Source organism: Protopterus annectens, chromosome 1.part2 (assembly GCF_019279795.1).
Source record: "Protopterus annectens isolate FY-2018-M chromosome 1.part2, PAN1.0, whole genome shotgun sequence".
Taxonomy (NCBI): Eukaryota; Metazoa; Chordata; order Ceratodontiformes; family Protopteridae; genus Protopterus; species Protopterus annectens.
The window spans coordinates 611675381-611697713 of record NC_056727.1 but is presented as its reverse complement, the minus strand read 5'-3'; the positions used below and the strand labels follow the sequence as shown (position 1 = coordinate 611697713).

The 22333-nt window shown below is 39.7% G+C and overlaps 1 protein-coding gene across 1 annotated transcript in view; it reads left to right on the top strand.

The window, feature by feature from the left end:
* TTL (tubulin tyrosine ligase) overlaps positions 1-21036 on the top strand; it is a 303567-nt gene extending 282531 nt beyond the window's left edge. Inside the window, exons 6-7 of the mRNA XM_044057985.1 lie at positions 3908-4051; positions 19750-21036. Of these exons, the coding sequence (XP_043913920.1) occupies positions 3908-4051; positions 19750-19864 (259 nt within the window). The 3' untranslated portion in view covers positions 19865-21036. The remainder of the gene's footprint in view (positions 1-3907; positions 4052-19749) is intronic.
* The last annotated feature ends 1297 nt before the right edge of the window (positions 21037-22333 follow it).

Below are 22333 nucleotides of genomic sequence, written 5' to 3'. Positions count from 1 at the left end.
CTCGCAAGTAGAATTATGTGCTAGGAGAAGAGAACTGTCAATGAACATGAGGCAGTTGCTACACTTTCTCAGTGTGCCCATGTTGACCAGAGTGGCAGGAGAAACTGATGGGAATTGTCCAGACATAGTGTTCTGAGAACTTGGACAGACTTATGGATCAAGGGTTTTGATAAGGGTTTATCTACAAGAGTGTAGACCACAGCAACCTTCTTAAATGTAAAATAACTGGCCTGAAGTCCAAGTGCTAAAACAGAAACTAAGAGGCTTAGAACAGCAGACAAATTTAATCAGGCTACTAACAAGCAGTAATAAATGCAGCAGAATAAAAACACGAACACTTAAGAGCAAACAGCAAAGCAAAAATAAGGCTATAAAGCAGGAAGAACACGGTTACAGTAAAAGCAGCTGAATAAAGTGTAAGGGAGGAAACAAAAGATAGTTGAAGATTAAGAAACTAAGGGGGTTGGCCTTCCCAAATGCTGTCTCTGTACCCAGTAGACTGAGCTGATGCGATGGGACAGGGAGGAGAGTCCAAAATCAAAGAAGCAAGGGGGTAATTCTTCCCAAATGAACTCAGTTGAGTAAACAAATGAGATGGGAATGGGAGGAGTGACAAAATCAGATTTACAGCAGGGGCAGGCAATTCCAAAGCCTCCAAGTTTAAGAGTAAAACAAGAACACTTGGGTGCGAGGGAGGGAAAAACAAACCAAATGCAGACAGACAGAGGCCAGCAGTAAACAATGAAGCAAATAAATAAATGCAGTACAGTTTTGTTAACTATCACTGAAACAGCTCAAGTGCAAAATGTGTACTTATATCAGCTTGGTATATCCAGATGTTTATGGAATCAAATACAGCCAGGTACTTAGCTCTGCTATATCAGCCCTATCTTATCAGGTGGGGAGGCAGATGTCTCGTATACCTTTGCTAATCTGTATAACTCCCCAAAAGGTTTGAATAAACATCCTGATTCCAAAGGTTAAGGATGCAGTGCCATCTCTAGGAGATCTTAAGCCAATCTCCTTAATAAATTTAGCTCTGCAGATCTTTACTATGATCCTGGCAATAAGATTAGAGGGTGGTCCAGCCTGGGGATAATGGTTTTGTAAGAGGAAAGGAGATTACAGACAATTGGTGGGAAGTACCATCCTTTTTAGTTCATTTTTGGTGCTGCTGTGCCAGAGAGAGGGTTAGTTCTACATGACATCTCCAAAGCCTTTGAGTACACTGGGACTTTTAATTCAACACCACTGAAGTGGTGATTTGGGGGAGACTTTAAAATGTGGATGAAGTACTTATAAATGTAACAAATGTTCAGAGTGATGATCAGTGGTGGGCTCTCCAATGTGGGTAAATCGCAAGGAGGATGAGGCAGGTGTGTCTTCTTTTATCTGGTATATTCCTTTTAGTTGTGGAAAAGTTGGCAGTGAAAGTTAAAGCATACCCCTGTGAGGCTCGAGACCAAGGCATTTACAGTTTCTTTTATTTATTTGGAGATGATTGCTTACTTCTTAGTTTGGACATTCCAAAGATGTTGTGAAAGAGTGTTGGATCTGTTTTATAGCTTTGTCATGGCCTCAGGGTTAGAAATCTGCCTTGGTATGCTGTGGTGCAGAAGACTGCAGTATAGAGTCTTCCAACAATACAGTTTTGAATAATCCAAAATGTTTAGGGCTGCATATAATGGCGAATTGTAGTGACACTGTAGAGACTAACATAGCTGATCTGAATGTAAAGATCAAGGACAAACTCCTCTGCAAACAAAGTCCCTCTGCTCTATATCAGGCAAGATCCAAGCAGTAAAAACTATGACCATGCCACATGTAATATATCTGATAAGGAATATTCTCCCAGCTGGGCACCCCAAAATTTTGCAGTTACAAGAATGAATCAACTCACAGGTTTTAGGATCCCCAACAAGAAAAGATCTCTTCACAGATAACCTACTTACCCAAGTACAATGGAGGTTAGGCTGTTCCTCACTTATAAAGCTACATGGTATCATTTAATTTTGCCCAACTGCTTAGACTCCATCCCAGTTATTGGCTACTACAGTTACCTCAAATCCCCAGAGAACAATTGAATCCTCTCAGGATCTCCCAGAAATAGAGTAAAGATCTTTGTCATGAAATTCTGAGGTTTTGGGACATGAATTGGGTATGGGCCCCACTAACATTATTTGGCACCACGCTCCGGTATTATAAGGTATTTGTCCTTGAATTAGGGCATTATTGGATCAAGAAAGGTATTCTCAAATGGGACTGGCTATTAGAGGATCCCAGTTAGCAGACTCTTTAAGAGATTCCCCACTCTGTGCACAGAGTTTAACATCCAAGAACAGGAATGATTCTTTTATGGCTTCTTTATGGTTTCTTAGTTCTTGTGAGTGCCTTGTATGGCTATCTTATCCACATATGAGGAACTCACAGCAGGTCCACTAAACACATTATGACTGCAATGCCTTGGGGGAAATTGCTTCACCTTAAGAAGGGTAGAGTATCTACAATTTATAGAGGCCTGTAGGAGGATAAATCACATGCTCTAAAGAGAAGGCTTGAGAAGATAAGGAGGGAACAAGAGTGGACAAGCAGATGTTGTTTCTCAGGCACTTGTCAAGCTCAGAAGATGGACACATAAGAGAGATGAACAACTGAAGTTAGTACGCAGAAGGTGTCTCACTCTCCACAGACAAGACAAGAAATAAAGCCTGCCAGTGACTGTTGGAGATGTGCAGCTCCCTGACCTGGTATTTTGCATATGTTTTGAGAATGTTTGCAGGTTAAGGGCTACTGTGGGTATCTAACATCACTTTTGGAAGAGGTATTTTAGCTCCCCCTTCAGCGGGGATGGAAATTTTGGCTTACAAGCATGACTAATCCCAAGGGGCCATCTTGTTCCACAGTGCTAGAGATAGGTTGGGTTCTTTCTAGAGCTGTCAAGTTAATTTGTGCCAAGGAATGGAAATCCACATGTCTGTTATCTCAGGAACATGTTAGGACAAGTGATACACACACACACGCACACACACACACACACACACACACACACACACACACACACACACAGACACAGACACACACACACACACAGACACACACACACACACACTCTTAGAATATATTTGATATTTCTACCAGCCATCATGTGATGCCTTCCCAATGGGATTGTGATTAAAATATGCTTGGAAGAAATGCACTACCTGCCCCAGCTGAACTACAGATTAGAAGATCAATAGGAGTTACATGATATTACATGTGCTGAGCATATAAATTGTAAATGGTTATAGTAGTTTGTGGTATGGACATCATTGGTTATAGTTACTTATTTTCATTGTTGTATTTGGTTGTCTAGATGTACTCATTATTAAATCTGTACTTGTTTTATTTTTCTCTTTTTAAATAAAGAAACAAAATAAAAAAAAAATTTTTAAATCATTAGTAGTGTGACAAAGTGAGGGGTGTAATTTTACTGTCCATCCCCCCAACTTAGGTTCACGTTGCATGCCAAATGAGCAACATCACCATATTGTGTTTTCTGTTAATTGAATTTGTAGGGTATTGGAACCCTTCACATCCCAGCTAGTGCTAAAGTGGCACCCCTTTGCAAGCAGAATTAACGAAAATACAGTTCCATTGTTAATTGTCTCAAGTCATGAGCACATTCTGAAACACATGATATTAACACAACAGTCCTATTCTCAAAGGGGAGTAGCTGTTGTAAAATTATGTCCAATTTTGATAATGCATAGACTTTTGAATTTGAACTCTGACACTTGTAGAAATGCTAAGGTGAAGTCCTTTAATACTAATTTTAGCAGTCTCAGTATAATCTTGAGTTTTCATTTCAGATTTGTATTTTTAAAGCTGTGCTTAACTTTTGTCTATAATTTGTATTTTTTTTCTGCAGGAGTTGCCTTTTGTGTATAGAACCTTCAATCAGCACAAAGTCCCTTCCATATCAAAGTTTCCAGCTTTTTGGCTTTGACTTCATGGTTGATGAAGAAATGAAAGTGTGGTTGATTGAAGTCAATGGAGCCCCAGCCTGTGCGCAGTAAGAATAGTTTTTTTTTTTTTTTTTATGACATCCTGTAATATACCCCTTGGAATTGTGTTGCTTTGTCTTGTAATCTACAAAAATTATAAAAGTGTGATGTCCTTCAAGGATGCATCTGCAGTCCTAACATATGGGTTGTCCTGCCTCAGGCAGCCCTTCGGTCGGCCGGATTCCAAAGTCTGGGTCTGGCCTCGGCTGATGTCGCACTTCACCCGACGTCATAGCTGCTGTTTATTGGGTATAAAGGCATCAGCCAACGCCATTTTCCTCAGTCTTTCTTGCCGCGCGGTGCCTGAAGCAGAAGCTGTTCGCAAGTGCCGGTCGGTCAGATCCAGAGATTTCTACTACCGAAGACTTCTAAAAAGCTAAGTACCCTGTTGGGGACTCTTTCTTGCCTCAGCCGATGTCAGACAAAGTAAATAATTGTTTAACTTGTGGGAAACAAATACCTCATAAGGATTTCCACTCTTACTGCCTTCCTTGCTTAGGCCCAGACCACGACGTATCAGCTTGTCTAGCCTGTGCTTCCTTCAACCGACGGACACTTAGACGTCGGTCGGAGTTTGCAGAAGAGTTTTTTGGTCCCGCTTTTGCATACAAAATGCCGTTGGAGACTCCGACTACCCAATTAGCTAAAAAGCGCAAGGAAAAGGACCGACACTCACGGCCCGCGGTTTCGGCTGAAACCACGGTTAGGCCAACCGCGAGTGTCTCGGTTTTGGCTGAAACCGAGCCCCCGGTTCTTCCTTCGGCCGAAAGCATGCCTCCGATAGCCGAGGCCTCACAGAGCATGGCTGAATCTGCTACTGAATTTACTGCTACAGAAGCAGGCACCCAGGATTTGTCAGACACTATTCCTTTAGACATATCTACCCCTGCACGTGGGGCTGCTAGACCCCCTGCTTCTATGTCTATCAAGGCTTTTGCCAGGGCTAAAGCAGCTAAATCTTCTAAGGCCTTACCTGCTAAAACTCCTTCACATAGGCCTACCTCTAGTTCTCAAATGCTCAGCCTGGCTGAGGATCTCATTTCTTTGATCAGGGGATCCCAACCTCACCCAGACAGGACCTCTCAGCCCCCTCCAGACAAGAGGCCTAGGACTGAACCTCCGGAACCTGTCTCTACTGATTATTCCTCGGATGACTCAGACATTTCAGACCCTCACGAAGGCCCATATTCTCTTTATGAGGATTCTGATGTAGAAGACTCCATTCCTTCTGCTTCTCCTCCTGAAGAATTTTCCTTTGGGGAAACCTTGCATGCTATGAGGGAACACTTCCAATGGCAGGGCCAGGATTTTTCAGATTCAAGGAAAAGGCTAAGGACCTTTTTACACTTACCACAGCATAGGCCTTTAGCCATTCCACCAGTACTAACAGTTGTTGATGATGCATATAATGATGCCTGTACTGCCCCTGATTCTCTTCCTCCGGCCCCTGCCAAGCCAGACAGATATTACAGGGTCCCGGACACACATTACCATTTGTATAAGGCTCCTGTTGCAGACCCTGAAACCATTTCTCAGGGCCCTAAAGGTGTGGCAGCTGCCTCTGGCAAAACCCTCTTCCCTCTGAAAGGGAATCTAGAGCATTAGAGAGATGGGGTAAAAGGTTTATACTTCTGCTACTCTTTCGGCCAGGGCCTTGAACTGTCAATTTCACATGATTCAGTACCAGGAATTTTGTTAGACCAGATAAACAAAAAACTGTCTTCTCCTGAACCTTTAGACCGCAAGTCCCTTCAGGATTTGGTACATAACTCTCAGCAGGTCAGTAACCATTTCTTAAAATGTGGCTATGATGCACTGGAGGCTTCCTTTAGATCAGCTATGACTGGAACAGTGATTCGAAGGCATGCCTGGTTAAAAGAACAATCCTTACCAGACCATGTTAAGTCAAAACTCCTAGATGCTCCCATGGAGAAACAAAGTTTGTTTGGCTCCCCTGCAGGAGGTTCTAAAGAAGGTGGAAGAAAAAGCAAAATCTGTCCAAACAGTCAAGGATTTCTTACAGGTCCAACCTCAGAGGTTTAGCAGAAATTGGCCTTCGAAGAATTGGTCCTTTCCAGACAACTCCAGAGTGCAGAGAGGCAGAAATAGACGCCCCAGAGGCAGAGGTCAATCTAGGGGTGCCTACAGGGGACGTCAGTGGCAACCTACCAACCAGAGAAGTACTGCCACAGATTCAACTACAACCACTTCCACAGGGCAGACACAATGACTTGGCTCTAGTTCCGCCTACCAGGGAACAACTGGAAGCACCCTTGGGCGGAAAGCTAGCCTTATTTTCCGACAACTGGCATTACGTTAAGGACATTATCCTGGAGGCACGCAGACCTTCCACAAGGAAGACTTATTCAGCCAAGTGGAAAAGATACCTCATTTGGAGTGCAGCAAAGGGAGAAAATGTCTCATTGGCAAACATAGCACACATCCTGGAATATTTAGCAGAACTGTTCCACAATGGCCTGTCTTACTCCTCCATTAAGATTCATGCATCAGCAATTTCAGCAGAATACAACATGGATCCTCCTGTCTTTTCTCATCCCCTACTCAGGCAGTTCTTGAGAGGAATCAAAAATGTAAAACCTCCAAGGAAACCACCTTTATCTACATGGGATCTCAACTTTGTGCTGGAAAAGTTAACACTTCCCCCTTTTGAACCAGCAGCAACAGCAGAATTACAGTTCTTGTCTTGGAAAACTGCTTTCCTGCTAGCAATCACTTCAGCAAGAAGGGTATCTGAGTTACAGGCATTAATGGCAGTACAACCCTTCCTTATCTTCCATCAGGACAGAGTCTCTCTGAGAACTAACCCTGCCTTTATGCCAAAAGTGGTCTCCAGAGTATCACTGAACCAAGCGATTCATTTACCTACATTCTTCCCCATCCCACAGAACAGGGGGGAAAGACTGCTACATACCTTGGATGTGCACAGACAATTACGCTACTATCTGGACAGAACTAAGACCAGCAGAAAAACTGACCAGCTTCTGGTAGCATATGCAACAGGAATGCAAGGAAAAGCAATTTCAAAACAAACAATCTCAAAATGGATAGGAAATTGCATTCGATTTTGCTACTCTTTTCATGGAAAGACAACTCCTGAAAATATCAGACCTCATTCCACAAGAGCTACAGCCACCACTGCAGCTTTTCTATGAGGAGTGGCTACCAAAGACATTTTAGAAGCTGCTACTTGGAGCTCCGTGCATACATTTGCCAAGCATTATAATCTTCCCTTATATTCTAGATCCCGAGCAGGTTTTGCAACTGCTGTTTTGCAAGGGATCTTAACTACACCATCTTTATCCTAGTGCCTCCTCCCCCAGTTTGGCTATGGTATTCTACCCATATGTTAGGACTGCAGATGCATCCTTGAAGGACATAGTACAGTTTTGTACCTACCATAAATGTAGATGTCCGATAGGTATGCATCTGCAGTCAGGATTACCCACCCTCCTTCCCCTCTGTGGTATTCCTAGGGTGTTTACCCCTCTTTTAGCTAGCTGGGGGAATCTATTATGGTGTATTTGTTTGTATATATGTGTATATATATATATATATATATATATATATATATATATGTATATATTTTTATATTGTTTGCTCTCTACTGTTTGGAATTATTTGCATTTATCCAAATTTAGCCTTCCTAGAGGGCACCTGGCATCTGGGGCAAGAAACACTGAGGAAAATGGCGTCGGCTGATGCCTTTATACCCAATAAACAGCAGCTATGACGTTGGGTGAAGTGCGACATCAGCCGAGGCCAGACCCAGACTTTGGAATCCGGCCGACCGAAGGGCTGCCTGAGGCAGGACAACTCATATGTTAGGACTGCAGATGCATACCCATCGGACATCTACATTTATGGTAGGTACAAAACTGTACTTTTTGCATACAGTTGAAGAGCTCTTAAACGTAAATTGGAAGCAGATTTAGTGCCACCTTAGATTTCTAAAAACCCACAGAAAGAAGAGACCATAACATTGTGTCTTGAGTGGTAAGGCTGAATCTTTGACGTATAGGTCACTACCCTGGTAATTATAGTGCTCCTTGTGATAACCCAGAACATGTTATCTTGATTGGTAAGACTGCATCTTTGAGATACAGGTCACCACTCCGGTAATATAGGTGCTGCCTGTGATACACAGGTGCATGTGTACTTTTCCCCATTGCAGACTGTTATTCCCTATCAAGAAAAGAAGACTGAATATTTTTGCTAAAGGTCAATACGTTTTACCTTTTTGTTTCTCTTTTACACAAAATAAACTAAGCTAAGCTGCAGAAAGCACTTGGTTATGTGAATAAATTTCACTGAAATGAAAGAATGTTCTGTGATGTAATAGCACTGATTCAAGGTGAGGTTTGGTGATTTTTTTTCTGGGAGGAGATGCATAATTGCTGATATGAGAAGATTATTGTTTTGAATATTGAATTTATTGCTAGAAAATTTTATGCAGTAGATTTTACATTTGTTTGGGATGTATCATCATAGTCCATAAAGGAGATTTTTTTCCAGAAAAAAGCAGAACAGAGAAATCTTTTTATCCATGGGTCTCCATTGCTTCTAGTGGTGAATTTAATCTTTTTCATATGCTTGTAAAATAAACTTCTTAGCCAACTTGGTATGCAGAAAAAAGAGTACTGGTGCAGATAGCTGCTATTTCACTGTGCCACTCTACTTGGCATTTGAATGGTTTTCAGTCTGGTGAGAACAAGACTGCCTGGGACTGGCAGTTTGTCTTCATTACCCACAGTACTGACACAACAGGACTTCGTCATCCAAGCAGTTGGAACATTTCTAGGCTGTCTGGCTCTCTGGCTCTCTAACCCATAGTGATGTACACATCAGGACCCCTCTTTTCTTCAAAGAGAGAAATAACCCCAGGCTATCAATTTTTTTTTGTTAGTTTTTTCCATTTATCTATAATTCTATCTTTCCTCTCTGATGGTACTTTAGTATATATTTCTATTTTATATATATATATATATATATATATATATATATATATATATATATATATATATATATGGGTCTACTTCACAAACCCGAAACCCTACTTACCCGACTTTCATATAACAAAGATAACAAAGCCGAAAACACAGAAGACTGACCACTTGGAACACCGACTTTCAACTCCAGGTAAGTAACTACTTGGCCACCATGTTGAACTTTGCCCCTTACATCTGCAGTAGTGTGATCTTGGAGTTGGTTTATTTAGTTGGGGGTGGGGGGGGTGCAGCCCTCCAAATGGGTAGGTTGAACTTGCTTCAGTTTTATTTATTTATTTTTTTTGGCCAAGCAGTTACTTACCTCAAGTTGAAACTCAGTGTTTCAAGCAGTTGGTTTTCTGAGTTTTTTGGCTTTGTCGTCTTGGTTATATGAACGTCTGGTAAGTGGGATTTTGGGTTTGTGAAATATATATATATATATATATATATATATATATATATATATATATATAGAGAGAGAGAGAGAGAGATGTATGTGTGTGTGTGTGTGTATATATATATATATATATATATATATATATATGTATATGTATATATATATATATATATATATGTATATGTATATATATATGTATATGTATATATATGTATATATATATATATATATATATATATATATATATATATAAATATATAAAATGCACGTATGTATATATTGGTCTACCTGAGAAGAACGAAAACCTACTTGCCCAAATCTCTAAACACAGAGATGACTTTGCCGAAACTACAGTTTAATGAAAACACAGAACACCAGAAAGTTACCATAGGATAAGAACATTTTATTCCTAAAATGAAAGGAAATGCAACAAGCACAGAATACTTGTCCAACAATATCTCCTTAATTGTAATCCATGAGCTCCACAAATAAGGCATGAAGTTGCATCTCAACAGAAGTCTAAGTCAAATAGGTCTTCTAGATTTAACTGCTTATAAGCAAGAGTAAATCCTATTAGGCTGCTGTAGATTCCTTTCAGGAAAATGTGCACGTTTTCTCAAACACAGTTTTTAGTTTGTTTCTCTCTTTACTGATGTTCCAGGACATAGTTCCCCCATATTGAAAGGCTAGCATCTCTAGACTAATGGGGCTGTAGCCCTCTCATGTGTGTCCATATTCATCAAGGATATCCACACCTCCAGGCTAGTTGTGCAGCATAATGCATCCAAGGTTATCCAAGTGCAGCTAACTCTGGTCAAAACTGCAATCCAAATTGTAACTTGCTACAGATCCCCACCGTGCCCCAGGATTCCCACTCCTCTTTTCTTGATATACTGGAAAATGTTAGGGTTCAACCAAACACCCTAATAGTGGGTGATTTCAACTACCCCACCATTAACTGGGAAAACTATTCATGTACCAACTCCTTAGCTCAATGCTTTCTGGAATTCATAAATTCCAATGCCTTGGGTCAACTTATCCACACCCCCACCAGGGGCAACAATATCCTAGACCTAATCATTGCCAACATGAGTGACCAGTGTTTTACACCTGAAGTCAACTCCTCGTTGGTCAGATCTGAAAATAAGCTAATCACCCTAGATATCTGCATCCCGCCCCCACCCACCATTAAGGAAACCACGGTAAAAATTTTCTCCAAAGCCAACTTCATGCTTAAGACAGAAGTGCCGAACTTCATGACACCCATGCAGATGGACAATACAGTTACGACTGCTGAATCTTACACAAATGCACTCTATAAGCACTTACACGAGTGCATGGATCGTGCTATCCCAAACAGAACCAAGATGCTATCCTCCCAAAAAAGGAAGCCAATCTGGTGGTCCCCTGCCATAAACAAACTCTACAACAGAAGGAAGAAACTGTTGCAAAAGAGAGTAAAATCCCATGAGTGGAGGAGCTCCCTGGTCAGCCTCAGTAAGAAGCTGAGATCCCTTATAAGATCCTCCAAAGCTAGCTACAAAAACAAAATTGCCACTGATTCTAAGGGCAACCACAAAGCATTCTATAGCTAGATCAAGAATCTTAATGGCAACTCCCAGATCTGCTCTGAGTTACAGCACAATGGCACGAAAATTGCAGAACCAACTGATATCATCAACTTTACCCCCCTCTCACCCCCTAAAGGGCCCATATCTATACAGGAAGAATGCAGAGTCCATGTAATCACATCTATGCAGGTAAAAGCTGCACTCTCTAAAACCAAAAACACAGTATCCATGGGACTGGACAACATCCCAGGCTGCGTTTTACATGAACTTCAGAATGAACTGGCTCCCCACCTAAGCACCATGTTTAATCATTGTCTCACGTCAGGCTTTTTGCCCACTGAATGGCACACAGCAACAGTTAACCCACTCCACAAAGGGGGAGCCACCACTGATCCTGGGAACTATCACCCTATTAGCCTGACGAGCCTGGTCTGCAAGGTCATGAAACATATCATCATGGAGCTCATAAACAAAGACATTGGTAATCTCCAAACTCTGGACCCCACCCACTTCGGGTTTGTGAAAGGCATATCATACCTTCTGAACATGATCGACTGTTTTGAGGCAGTCACCAAAGCAGTAGACAAGGGTTAGGTGGTTCACACAGCCTATCTTGACCTCACCAAGGCTTTCAACACCATCCCCCATTCTGGAATTATAGCTAAACTCACTAAACTAGGTATAAATCCTGGAATTATAGCTAAACTCACTAAACTAGGTATAAATCCCTACATCACAAGATGGGTTGCCAACTGGCTCACTGACAGAACCCACACTGTAAAAGTTGCAGACTCCAAATCTGACTTAAAACCAGTGACAAGTGGAGTACCACAGGATTCAGTCCTGGGACCTCTCCTGTTTGGTATCTACTTCTGTGAAGTACAGGCTAACACAGAAGGCCTCTGGCTAATGAAGTTTACAGATGACTTGCAAACTAGGAGCATAGTCGAGTCCCCAAATGATGTAGACATCCTACAGAAGGGCTTCACTGAGACAGATGTCTGGTGCAAGAGGCATGGCTTCAAGCTCAGTGCCAAAAAGTGCATTGTCATCCCCTTTGGTAAAAACTCTGTACCCATGAACTACCACATAAATGGCAGTCTACTTAATGCCGAATGTGTGATAAGAGACCTTGGGACCCAGGTGGACAGTAGTCTCTAGTTTGATAATCACACCACCACAGTAGTCAGGAAATCCTTCTATGTGGCACACCTCATCACAAAAGGGTTCTCATCCAGGAAAAAAGAAGTCATTGTTCCCCTCTACTCGGCACTCATTAGACCCATTATAGAGTACAACGCCCCTTTTGGAATGTACCTCACAAGACATCTGCAGCAGCTGGAAAGGCCACAAAAGTACCTCACAAAGAGGATTACTGGCCTCAAACAGATGCCCTACACTGACTGTCTAAAAAAACTCCAGATTTACTCTGTAGCATGTCACCTACTCCAAGGAATTCTCTGCCTAACATATAAAGCTATGTTAAACCCAGAGCTGTTGGACATGCTATACCTAAAGAACTTCCAATCCATCTGAGCTACATGCTCTAAGGACCTAAACCTTGTCACCACAATAAACAGGACATGCTGGAGGTATAGATTCCTGTCCCAGAGACTTCCTGTACTCTGGAACAAGCTACCCATCTATGTCAAGCTAAGTTCCTCATTAGCACTCTTCAAGAAAAATCTTGATGAGTGGATGGGAAATAGGAAATACACCCCGGGGATCACTTCTGTGGCTCTGCTCAACAGGGGCACAAGAAATTAACTTTCTTGGGTGGCGTAAGCCAGGGAACCTTGTTGGCCAGGCTTACTTGGGCCCTTGGGTCGATAGCCTAGTGCCTACCTATGAACCTACAAACCTATTTGTGAGTCTGGTGCTGATCATTCAGTTAAGCTGGTCAGCTAATACAAGATTTGGCTATGTTGTCTACCTTCATTTTTTAAGGCACTGTGTTTGTCTTACACTGGAGAAATGAGTTTGAAATTCTGACCAGGTGTTGTTGCTTCCTCTTTTACTACTCTAAATGAAGTCATTCTTACTGATAAGTTTCTCTTTCGCAATACTCACATACTGTTTGTTATTTTTCATTGCTGGAACTTTCCATTTTAGCTTGACAGAAAGTTCAAAATTCTGTTCAAGTTGTGTATTTTCTCTACTTTCTGTCTTCAATCCCTAAGAGTGTACTTTTTCAATGATTCATTTTCTTGACTTCTGCTAGTTACTTCTGCAACCTGCTTTGCGATTCTTTCAGGCTGCAATATTTTACTGTCTGACTCCTTTCCTTCTACTGTCTCTTTTTCTGTGGCCACTCACCATACGTATGTATTAATATATCTTTTAAAATGGCTTTTGGAAATGTGTAGGTTCTTCTCTCTCTTATCTTAATTAAATGTTTGTATCTTTATGGCTAACACTATTTCTTGAACATTATGAGACTGTCAATTATAGGGTTACCACCTGTCCCACTTTGCAAGGGACAGTCCCTCTTTGGGCAGTTGTGTCCTGACAAAAAAAATTGTAAAAATGGCAAATGTCCTAAGATTTTAGGACAAAATTATTTCCTATATTTTATGTAATAGTTGCATAAAACAGTTATTCTGTATCTGAAATACCTAAATGTTATAAGAAACAGAATAAGCAACTAAAATGCTACAAGAATAAGCTTTTATTTAGGCAAAAAAGGTAAGTTCTATCCTTTGTACTGGCCGTGGGTATGTGCCGACCTGTAAAATCTGATGTTTGTACCAAAAATGTCCCACTTTGGCCATGTGAAAAGGTGGCAACCCTAGTCAATTACTGTTGTGAGTGTCTGTCTCCCCACTCCTTTTCCAGGTTAAGTTGAGATTTATCTGTAGGCTTCTTCACATGGTTTCCCTCCCTGCCTATTAAGTTCATCAGAAGAAGTGCTTTCTTATTTTTTTAAATTTATTTTATTTTACATTTGTTTACCAGGATGGACTGGTCACAAGTCCATTTACAGAGGAGGCTCGGGGAGAAAAGCTCCACATTAAGTAACATTAATTAAACAAATATGAATGAACAATATACGCTTATATGAAACCACATGGGATATACATACAGAAATAAAACACAGTAAAGCTTACATGAAACCAACATGGGACAGGCATACAGAAATAAACACAGTCCAGCAAGAAATAGTCTACAAGTTTTAAAAATTAGTAGTATAGTTTCTTAAAACAGTAGCATGTAGGATAGTAGGTATAGTAGGAGGTAAGGTATATAGAGTGAAAAAAGAGTAGAAGGAATTAAGTAATGCACAGACATAACCAGGTACTCATTAAATATGTTTTAAGTAAAAACACATCCAAATAGATTCGTAGTAAAAATAATCTGCTCGTCCAATAAGAACAATAGCTCCACAAGATGTAAAAAAGGAACGTTCTTTATTTAGGACCAGTAAGCGCTTTCACCCATGGAGGGCTTCATCAGACTGTACAAAATAGTTAATAGGCACAGCCCTTAAATAATCAGATCAATTAAAAACTTAATTGCAACATTGGAGTTCTTAAAGTGTAATACAACATTTCACAAAGTTGATGATAAAACACCAAAGTGTCTAGAACTGCAACAATGCTTCTAATAGTTCTATAGAATTTTTTAAAAATATGTTTGTGAACTAATGCTCATCTAAAATAACATGGCATACTTCTATATTTCTGAACTGTTTTAAAAACTGATTTAAAGAAATTTTTGTCCAACAATTGCAATGCTTTCTACGAACCACCAGATGGTGTTAGATCTTAGTATATATAATACATTTCTCAAGCAGAGATTACTGGTCCTAAATAAAGAACGTTCCTTTTTTACATCTTGTGGAGCTATTGTTCTTATTGGACGAGCAGATTAGTTGTTTGACTATTAATTATGTTTTAAGTAAGTTTTTGAACTGAGTAGTGGAAGAGGCAGATATTAGAGCAGAAAGGAGGTTATTCCAGGTTTTAGCAATAGTGTGAGAAAATAGTTATTTTCCTGCAGTGTTGTTAGCCCTAGAGATGCAGAGGAGTGACTTGTTGGTAGAGCAGAGAAGATGATTTGCTTTATAGTGGGTGAGAAGTTAGCCTAGTGTGAGGGTTTTTCAGGATGTCATATAATATTGTAGGCAATGACTAGCTGGTGATAGTTTAGTAGCTGGGGCAATTCCAGCCATTGCAGTTCCCTTAGAGCCTGACATTGGTGGGTTCTGAAGGTGGAGTTATTTGCAAATTTGGCGATTTTATTATAACATGACTCAAGTCTGGCAAGGTCAAGTTTTCTGATCTGGGTAAGAATAGGAGCAGCATACATTAGGGTGGACAATGGGTGAGTTTGGGCTAGGGTGATTCGTACTTGATTTTTTGTGACCTTTTTGATAGTTTGTGAAATATGGACATCAAAGAATAGTTTTTGGTCTATTTCTACACCAAGGAGTTTGGTGTGGTCAGAGGGAGAGATGATAGTACCATTTTTGGACGAGGTAGAGAAGGATAGAGGAGTAGGCATAGTTTTGTTGGGAGTGAAAAGTAGCAATTCAGTTTTGTTAGGATTTAGTATAAGTTGGATCTGAGTAATCCAACTTTCCACAGAGTTAAAGAAATCTTGAATGAGCTGTTGTAGAGTGGCAAGTGATGGAGCAGAGCAGATAAGAGTCGAATCATCTGCATACTGTATGAGTGTAGCATGCTATGTGGTGGTATACATATTGTACAATATGGAGAATAGAAGTGGGCCTAATATAGAGCCTTGAGGTACACCTATCGTAGTTGGAAGTAAGGGAGATAGTACGCCTTTCCACTGGACAGATTGTTGCCTGTCTGACAGCTTTTAAACCAGGCTAACGTTGAAGGGGAAAAGGATAGGGAGGCGAGGGTGTCTGGTAGTAAGAAATGTGAGACCATGTCAAATGCTTTAGAGAGGTCTAAAAATATTGCAGATACAAAGTTATTATTTCTGTGTTGGTTGACCAGATTAGTAAGAGAGTGCAGAGCAGTTGTTGTGCTGTGGTGTTGTCGGAAGCCATGTTTTGTGGGGAAGAGGAGATTGTGTAAGTTCAAGAATTGCATAACTTGAGAGTGTATGCATTTTTCGAGTAGTTTAGATAAGGGTGATAGAATGGTTATGGGACTATAATTTGAATAGTCATAAAAATTACTATCTTTATGGAGTGGGATAATATATGATACATTCCATAGTTCTGGGATATGTGCTTCCTGGATTGAGCGATTGATAAGGATGGAAATGGGGTAAAATAAGGATTCTGCAGCTTTTTTAGGAAGTTGGTTGGTAGATTGTCAGTGGCAAGACTGGTGGGTTTCAGTTTTAGGAGGAGTTTTTTAATTGTGGAGGTAGGAACAGGTCAGAGAGTAAAGGAAGGGATGTTATTAGGGCATTTGGTTGGGTTGTATATAGGGTTGTTTTTGGGTAGTTGGGAGGATAGTGCTAAGATAGATTCTGTGAAATGGTGATTAAATTGGGAGGCTGTGTCCTTAGTATTGTTCGTGGAGTTGGGAGCGGGAGTGGTAGTTTCCAGGTTTAAGCAGAGTTGATAGTGTGCCAAAACTTTTGGGTATCTTTTGAGTATTTATTTTATTTCCCATGGAAATAATTCTGTTTGTCCAGTTTGGTTTGTGTCTTGGCCTGATTTCTAGGTTGTTGGTAGTTTTGTTTGGCTAGGGTAGTATTATCCCTCTTCCAGATTTTCCAACCCTTGTCTGTAGACTTTAGTAGGGCTCTGCTGTCACTACTTAACCATGTTGCATAGTTTGCTTTGGGTCTAATTGTCCAAATGGCCGTGACTATGTTAAGGACATTGAGGAGAGTACTGTTAAAGTAGTCAACGGCCTGGTCTAAACCTAGGGTTTGTAGTGGTTTCCAGTTAGTTTGTTTAAGAATACTGTTAAGCTTCTGTATGTTTAGTTTGCGATAATCTCTGACTTGTCTAAAAACAATGGACTTGGTTAGGTTGGTACGTTTGCGCAGGAGGAATGTGGGGAGATGGTCACTAAGACCATCTGGTAGGCATCCTGTCTGGTAGCTTTGTTTGGGGCAGTTTACTAGTGTCCAATCAAAATAGAATTCTTATGGGTTTTTTTGCCAACTGTAGTGGATTCTTGAATGAGCTGGGTAAAGCCGAACAGGTTAATATGGTTAGTGGGGTTGTTAGAGCTACAGGCTAGCTCCTCAGTATTTAGGTCACCTAGTAAGATGGTTTCTTGAGGAAAAGTGTCAGTAGTCCATTGTAAGATTTCTACAATGGTGGAAGAGTTATTACTGGGGGAATATAACAGCAAAGAATATTGATTGTTTTGGTGCCATTTATGCTTAGAGTTGAACCTAATGTTTCGGCATTTTGAAAGTTAGGTATGGGGGTTTGTACATGTTTAATGTTGAGTGTGTATTTAAAGAGAATGTCAACCCCGCGTCCCATTCCTGCCTACTCTATCCTACTCTTCCTATTTTCTCAACAAATTTTTACAATCGATAAAGTCTTTCTCTGTTATCATATCTTGTGTTAGTTTAAGAACTGTTTTCCCAAACATAGTTTATATTTCTAACTGAATAATAGGATACTGCTTCCTGTCTCCTTGAATGCAGAGTACTTCAGTTGCCTTTTTAGTAAGGCCTTTCTTTTTACAGACACATTGCTCTTTTGTAAGTTTGACTATACTGCGTGAATCTAAGCATCCCTACAGCTCCCTACCATCAGTTATGATACTGAAGTTAATTACCTTTATTAAAGTACAGTAGTAAAAGGCTGACACAACTATACTTGCACACAGTTTATCACATTAATAGCATGTGTTATCGTTTTATAATTTTCATGGTATAATAATATTACTAGTACAGCATTTCGCCATGTAGACCTTTCTTCTCGGATAAAACAGAGTATATCTACAACTGACAATTCTTTTTGTTGCACCAAGTCAACACATGGTTTACTGTAGCACACCTCTCAGCTGTACAGATTTTCGCAGAATGTCCAGATTTTTGCTTCATATTCTTGGTCTGTTTTTAATAAAATTGTAGTTTTCTGACAAAACATTGGCAAATCATTAAAGATTGAAGTCAGAAAATAATGACAAACATTTGAGTTTCAGACGTTATACCCTTCAGAAATTTCACGCTAATGTAAAACCTGTTATTCGATCAACTTTCTAAGTTTCTGCAAGCAATATTTAAAAATTGTCCCTATTTTTGGGCCATTGTCCCTCCCATTATTCCTGGCTATGTACAGATTTTTTGCTCTAAGAGGTTGAGACATATGTGTAGTTCTAGACTGCTCAGTTTAAAACACAGCTCCATTGTATAACTATGTTTCTACCAGTAGTAGCTTAAAACACCCACATTTGTAAAAACAAAATAAAAAAATTGCAACGGCCTTGTAAATGATCAAATATATCAGTTGCTAAAATTTGTAGCATTTTGGTTTTCGTACATTAAACTTCATGGTCTAGCAACAGTTTAATTTCATGCTTTAAGCCAAGTAAGTGATACCTTAATGTTTATTAGGAAATTATGAAACTTTTAAGTTTGTTTAGCAGAGGTAATAATAGCTCCAGCTAACAATGCCATTTTTATTTTGCATATTCATATTCAGTTCCTTTCATGTTAATAAAGGCTTTTAAAGGTTTCTTGGTAAGCCGAGCTGAGAGGATTATGGCACATTCACTCCCACCCTAACCTTACTAGCAGTATTATTACTCAAAAGTTGTCAGGTATGCCTCAAGCTCTTCCTCCTTGACCAATGGTTTCAATACTAGAACCTTCTTTAACATTGCAATGGCTTTGACAGTTGACACTGACAACATACCCTCAGCTGCTGCAGCAGTGGTTTGTAACAGCTGCTCAGTGGTCATTGTCCTGTTGTAAAGTCAGACATAATACAACTGCACTCCACTCAGAAGCTCTCAGCACATACCACAGAAATTCTCTCTCTAGGTGGTGTAAATGTGCTCATTTTGGCTTGTTGTAAAAAAATATCAGGATGTCTAGAGTGAAATAGTCACCATAAATATCCACCCATTCTCCACTGATGTAACATATTAAAGCATCAAAATCCATAAATTTATAAAAAAAGTATGGGTAGCCCTGAATTCCGGTGCTCACAAGCAGGAGTCTCTGTATTATAACTATTCCTTTTCATGCTTACTGGTTCTATCCAAGAGGTGAATACTGAAACTTGGAGGTACTATCTCACATCAGTGTAAATGTGCAATGAAAGTAGGTATAGTCCATGCTCTAAAATTATTATAATGTTGTGTCTTTTAACAGTAAATTTTGAAATTGACTTAGTCCACTGTAAAGGATTTCAAATCCGTTTTTGTTCTAGTTATGATGTAGTCTAGTTAAGTGTTTGCATAGGTTTTAATGGATTTTTTTTATCTTTTCAAGACTGGTTTATTTTGGGCTTGTAGAAACCTAAGTTCTGACTGGCTTGTATGACTAAATCAATTACTATTTACAGTGTATGTGGCATCTGTTAAAGCAGACTGGGTGGTAAGATTGTGATCAGCGATGACTGCACTTATATCCACATCAAGAGCAATTGTCATGGAAGTCTCTGAAACAAATGTTCTAATTTGTCCTCTTTCATTTCACTGGTTCTGTAAGAGTTATTCCATGAAAGAATGGTGTGTTGTGTCTTGAAAACAACCTGATCAGGTAGAAAATTGTTTAGACTATGTTTCATTGCTGTTTGTTTTCACCTGTGTCCTTTTCTTTGTTTCTTTTAGGAAGCTTTATGCAGAACTTTGTCAAGGAATCATCAGCATTGCAATATCTAGCGTCTTTCCATTGAATGACTCTACAGAAAAGCAGAATGACTTATCCAAGTTTATCAAGCTTTGATGTCAGTTGAACATCAGTATTTCACTGGCAATAGAAAACACTTCAGCTCCCATGCAGTGTCCGAGGGGACATTTTTGACCATTTCCTTTGCTGCAAGAGCAACTGAACATCAGAAATGATGAAACTTTTGACAAGAACAAAATGTAGCAAACAGTTCTTGAAGTGGATGCCGTTTGTGACTACTGTGCCTATAGCCAACATTTAACAACATTATTACCTGTGCTACATACATATCACTAAGTTTTTTGAGAAGAGCAGTATCAGACTTTTTGAAATAACACAAATGAAGAAAACATTTTGCATTGCGTATGCATACATCTTAATATGTTATTTGAACTGTTTAGGAATGAATCCGACTGCACTAGTGAGACTGTTCTTAAAACACCACACTGGAGGTGTTTGCTGCTTTATAGGTTGTTATTATTTTTTTTACAGTGTAGAACTCCTGCAGTAACAGTGCCTTATAGTGGTTCTGTAAAGGAGTGCTTTAATTAGTCATTCATGTAGTCTAGAATGTTTCAAGAATCACTTTGATGTTGGCTAAAAATATCATGTCAGTAACATTAAGTATTTGAAAGTGGCACTGTTTGCCATACAAAGAATTTGATGATCTTTCTAGCGAAGGTTTGCTTTCTTGAAAAGTGAGGGTGAGCAGTGTATTTTTAAAGCTCTAATAAGTTTCTATAGTTCATTTATTTGTTCATTTTCTAAGATCCCTCTTTATCCTGTACAGTATTACAGGGAAGCAAGAATGTATCAAGTAAGTGATTGTAACTTCTGCTGGATGGGATGCCTGTCCATTGCAGGCTTTTATGTTCATAAGTTCATAGGTAAGTACTGGGCTAGCTGGCTCTGTGGAACCATTTTAAACCTAGCCAGTTTCCACTTTAGTGGTGAGAATTAAACCCTGTACCTTGTGTCTGTGAGGTAAACACTTTAACCATTGTGCCAGCCTCCAACCATAACCTCCAAATGTAATTTGCAGCATATGTCAGTTACCCAGCAAAGATAGAAGGATATTGTCTTTTTAAGATGTTTGTTCCTGAACTCAAAATCTGTATAGGCCTGTATGTGGTTTCCAGGAAAGAAATGTACATGTTTATCCAAAGTGGCTTTCACACGTGCTTGATAATACACTGCAGCACTTTAATCTAAACACTTGATTTTCCTTACATGTTGGAACTTTTATTACCTAGCAGACTGATTCTGTTTATTTGTATCATGATACTGGCTAAGTTAGAATTCCCCCAACTAGCATTGCATTCAGAAAGCAGACACTCAAAGCTGTAGTGGATGCCTGAGTAACTCTGCAATTTATCAGATGATGATTTAATGAGACAGCATTTACTGAACACAGTACGTCAAGCACAGTTATATGGCAATTTACTGTGCAACTAGAATGCATCACTGACATGTGGGTGCTGGACATGTATCTATAGAGGTGACTTGTAGTAGCCCATGAAATCTCTTTTCTCCAGTATGATTAGTGTCATAGTGATGGTTGGTAGTGAAGGTGGCATTTTGTCACGTTATCTGAGACAATAGCAACCTCAATGTTCAAAGTTTTTTTTGGTGTGTGTGTGTGTGTGTGTGTGTGTGTGTGTGTGTGTGTGTGTATGCGCGCGCATGTGTGTGCAAATTTATACTTCTGTTTATTTATATGTTGCTGAACATTAAACCAGAAAGTTAAGAGTTTTGACTAGCTTTGTTGTTGATGGACTATGTTTTCATTTCAGTAATTTGTTGAAATATTGAAGAAATTGCTGGTAGATATACTGTACTGTATAAGAACATCTGTATGAGGGTGTGGTCAGTTGCAATACTTCATAACAATGGACCTTTATATCTACATTGATGTGTTGCCAAAACTTCCTGTCCATTTCCATGTATTTAGGCCATGTTTGGCCTCGCTTCAGTATTTCTGCATACCTCATTGGACTGCAGAGTATCTTCACAGCAGTTCATTAAATTTATTCTCATGGATCATTTTTCCTGACTCAAACTGCATGTTATGCAGTACATTACAATAGGCATAAAACTGTCATTGCTATTGTGACATTTTCATGTGCCATGCACAGCACCCCCTCCATCTGGAGTGGTAATAGAAAATAGGTGCTAGAATGCTGCTGTGCAGGTGTTGGCAGCATTTACTAATGGAGGTACCACTGCATGCCTTATCAGTTCTGTCTGATGGTTGAAAAGCCCATTGTAAGGGATCTTAAAAGACTGTCCTGAAAAATGCATTCATACCAATTTTGTAACAGACCAGGCCATCATGTCCTTCTAAGGTACTTTGTGACTGAGAACGGCATTCTTTTTCTTTGTGAGTCAGATTATTCTTCATATCTTCAAGCCTACATTTTTTAATTTATAGACGGTAAGAAAAGAGCTAACTTTGGAACACTGCGTTGAAATGCAGTGATGGACCACTGGATTTAAAACCAGAATAAATTACAAAAAAAAACTTGT